This window comes from Anopheles arabiensis, chromosome 3, assembly GCF_016920715.1.
Source record: "Anopheles arabiensis isolate DONGOLA chromosome 3, AaraD3, whole genome shotgun sequence".
Classification (NCBI taxonomy): Eukaryota; Metazoa; Arthropoda; class Insecta; order Diptera; family Culicidae; genus Anopheles; species Anopheles arabiensis.
In genome coordinates this window covers 20030350-20033515 of record NC_053518.1, presented here as the reverse complement: position 1 = coordinate 20033515, position 3166 = coordinate 20030350, and the positions used below count along the sequence as shown (strand labels likewise).

General features: G+C 43.0%; 1 protein-coding gene across 1 annotated transcript; it reads right to left on the bottom strand.

Moving 5' to 3' along the window:
• Positions 1-304: 304 nt before the first annotated feature.
• Positions 305-2458, bottom strand: LOC120904578 (acrosin-like). The gene is made up of 5 exons (XM_040314670.1): positions 2174-2458; positions 1900-2110; positions 1239-1837; positions 614-1170; positions 305-537 (listed from the first exon to the last, which is right to left on the bottom strand). Exons 1-5 carry the CDS (start codon positions 2277-2279, stop codon positions 358-360), a joined length of 1653 nt encoding a protein of 550 aa, XP_040170604.1. The 5' UTR covers positions 2280-2458; the 3' UTR covers positions 305-357.
• Between the last annotated feature and the right edge of the window lie 708 nt (positions 2459-3166).

Below are 3166 nucleotides of genomic sequence, written 5' to 3'. Positions count from 1 at the left end.
ATTAATTTGAAATGGCCACACATCGCATACTACTTGGCTTTGAAAATACATTTGCCGCGGCCCACATCCATTGAGGACAACACTCGTCAACTTGTATGACGTAGCAAGATGCCCGTTATTTGTTCAAGCCCTAAATGGATCGTGCCCGCATACGTAGGACTGAGTATCCTGCTATGGGATCCTAATCAATCAGTCACTGAAAGCCAAGTCCACTAGTGGTTACCGACAACGGTTGTGTGCCAAAGAAGAAGAAGAAGTCGATAAAAGGCAAGCACACGGTTCACTCTACAGAAAGGCGACTGAATTGTTTTAGTTCAACTATAGTGTTTTACCTTTTATTATTCTGTTCAGACTACACTACATCCATAGCATATCTTTCTGCTGTTTGTACATGATCTTCTCCAACCATTGTCGGTGAGGTGCCAAACTGGTGAAGATCACCTTACCTTCACAGCCCTGCGTCAAACTGGACACGATACCATGTACGAAGTACTGTTGTTTGTCGAATAACTTCATTACTGGACCTCCATGGTCAATCTAGAAATTTTAAAATAAGAAATATTTTTAAAAAAGCTTGAATTACAACTCAACAACCAACACGAACATTATTTACCTTGCATATTCCTGGCACTAGTGTAGCATCCTTACTGATGCAGCTAAGATCGTTGTAATCAACATTTTCTCCTACACTGCAATTATCGCCTTTAACATAGTATTGAACCGATTTTCTGGTGTACAAATCGCGTCGCTTTTCCAGATAAGAAGCTCCTACCAGAATGTCGGGAGTTCTCCAATCACCATGCTGCTCCTCCGACCATATACATGCTGGATATATTTTATCTAAATTTGCATACACTCGGAGCTTTATAACGGCGATATCAAAATATGGGTGGCCCTTTGTGAACCATGGATGAACAGTCACTGATTCTATAGCAGCACGATCGCTATCAGAGCTAAGGGCTACGTATCTTGGCGGTCCTTTACTGGAAGTTACACAGCTCGCCGATGTGATAACAAACTGGTAGTCAACCAGGAATCCACCGCACTGATGGATGTCCGTTTCGTATTCCTGCCACAGCAACCCTACGCGACTGCTTTCCCATATTTTGTCAACCTTACCGTGCACGGATGGGTTCATTTTACGATTGCAATAGTCCTCCTCAATACAAACTGTGGATAGATTGATACAGTGTGAAACAGATGTCTTTTGATTGCTCTTACTTAACCTACAAACTCACCTTCCGGGCTAAGAGACTCTTTTACTTCTTCCTCGATCCAATCCAGGTACGAGCTAACCCTGGTGTATACTCCCGTTGACCCATTAGTGCAAGGAGTGCCAAACGCTACCACTCCTACTATAAGCGCGTACGTCTTGCCTAACAAATCGGTTCGATCCGTTTGCAGTGGGCCTCCCGAGTCGCCTTCACACGTGTCCATGGTTGCACTATGTGCACACAGCTGATCGTCACGCAAGCCTTCCGGCATTTCGCGTCGCATGGCCGGTAAACGTTTAGCACATATCGTCTCGTCTAGGGCCTGTAGTTTTATCTTCTGTAGGGTTGAGCTGAGCCTTTCTCCAAACCCAAGAGCGCCAAAGCCAACCGCATCCATCAGGTCTCCCGGAACGGTTGGTTCACGCCACAGACACGCAACACAAATTGCTTTGTTTGGTTTAACGTACTCCTCGAGTTCAACAACGGCAATATCGTAGTACTTTCGCGACCATCGATACTGCGGATGTTTGATAATGCGTGCTATTGGTATTTGTTGTGCGAACTCGTCATCGCTTGTGCTAGCGAGATCTGTATCGGCCAATCGTACTGTATCCGGAGGTATGCTTCAAAAAGAATATTTTTCATTCCGATGGAACCTAAAACCGATGACAGTAACTCCACTTACTTGTCTAGGTCAGCAGAACAATGAGCGGCTGTTAGAACGAACTTCCAAGTTATTAAACTGCCTCCACAAAGATAATCGATTGGTGCGTCTGTTCTTGTCCACCCGATCGCGGCCATGTGTGGAAACTCTCCCTGAAAGGCTCGACGCCCGCCAGATACCGCTGGTACTATCTCTGGTTCATACTGATTGTTTGGGAAACGTTGCTCACATTCTGCAATATTAAAAATCCAATGAGCCACCCCAAAACTACGTAAACTACTAAAACAATATTCACCATCAAGGCTATTTCCTGGGGTGTATTGTAAAGGAGGACGATGCAAAAATACTGATCCCTGAGCTAAGCTTGCCAGCGATAGCAAGATTGGTAAGAAAAGGATCATCCTATCAAGTGATCTTCTCACACTGAGATGTCTCACTGTACTGACGAGTTTCAGTCAGCTGGTTAAGGCTTTAAGGCAAACTTGTTTTCTTCTGATAACGGAATGAACCGATAGATGATAACAGAATGAACCGATAGTTGAACGCGGGGCAAAATGATCGCGTAGGGCAAAATGATCACCGACAAAACAGGCAAATGTACATGTAGAAAATTACTTCTAATTAAATATCGTGTTTGATGTACACCAAGAGCCTTTTTATAACCTAATCCTATTGATTTCCCAATCTTCTTCTTCTTCTTCTTTGGCATAATAATCGTTGTCAGTTTCAAGGCTTGCCTGTTCCACTAGTGGGTTTAGCTTTCAGCGACTTACTTGATTACACATAGCAGGATAGTCAGTCCTGCATATGGCAGCGCAGTTCATTCCGGACTTGAATCCACAACTGTCGACTGTATGACTAGACCATCCAACTCATGTGCTTAGTATATTCATGGCTTATTGGTTTACTCATAGCAAAATGGCCAAGCCGGCGAAGATCGGTCCACAGGGGGCTCGAACGCATGATGGATGTTTTAATGTTGCGATTTAATGCAAAGTGTGTATGCTTACCAGGCAATGACTGGGTCTTTAACCTCAAAGTTGGTTGGTTTTGGCATGTAAATGTTGTGACATCATTTTTTTGTGCATTGCTCTAATGTGACAGATTAATCCAAGAAACTTCTCAACGCATTTAAGATTTAGAAATTCCCTTTAAATAACGTTCTGTATACATAAATGATTTAAAAATTTAAAAATTCCTTAACTTTCTTCTAAAAACTACTGCTTTATTGAGAAAACTTGGATATGAATGTGTTATTTATGCTTCGTAAATACTGTTCCACCCACCG

Bases quoted from the DNA above. Each gene is read 5' to 3' on its own strand.
- LOC120904578 (XM_040314670.1), bottom strand. From the start codon at position 2,279: ATGATCCTTTTCTTACCAATCTTGCTATCGCTGGCAAGCTTAGCTCAG. The intron at 1,838-1,899 runs GTAAGTGGAGTT...TTCTTTTTGAAG, and splicing joins TGTTCTGCTGACCTAGACAA to CATACCTCCGGATACAGTAC. The intron at 1,171-1,238 runs GTGAGTTTGTAG...ATCTATCCACAG, and splicing joins AGAGTCTCTTAGCCCGGAAG to TTTGTATTGAGGAGGACTAT.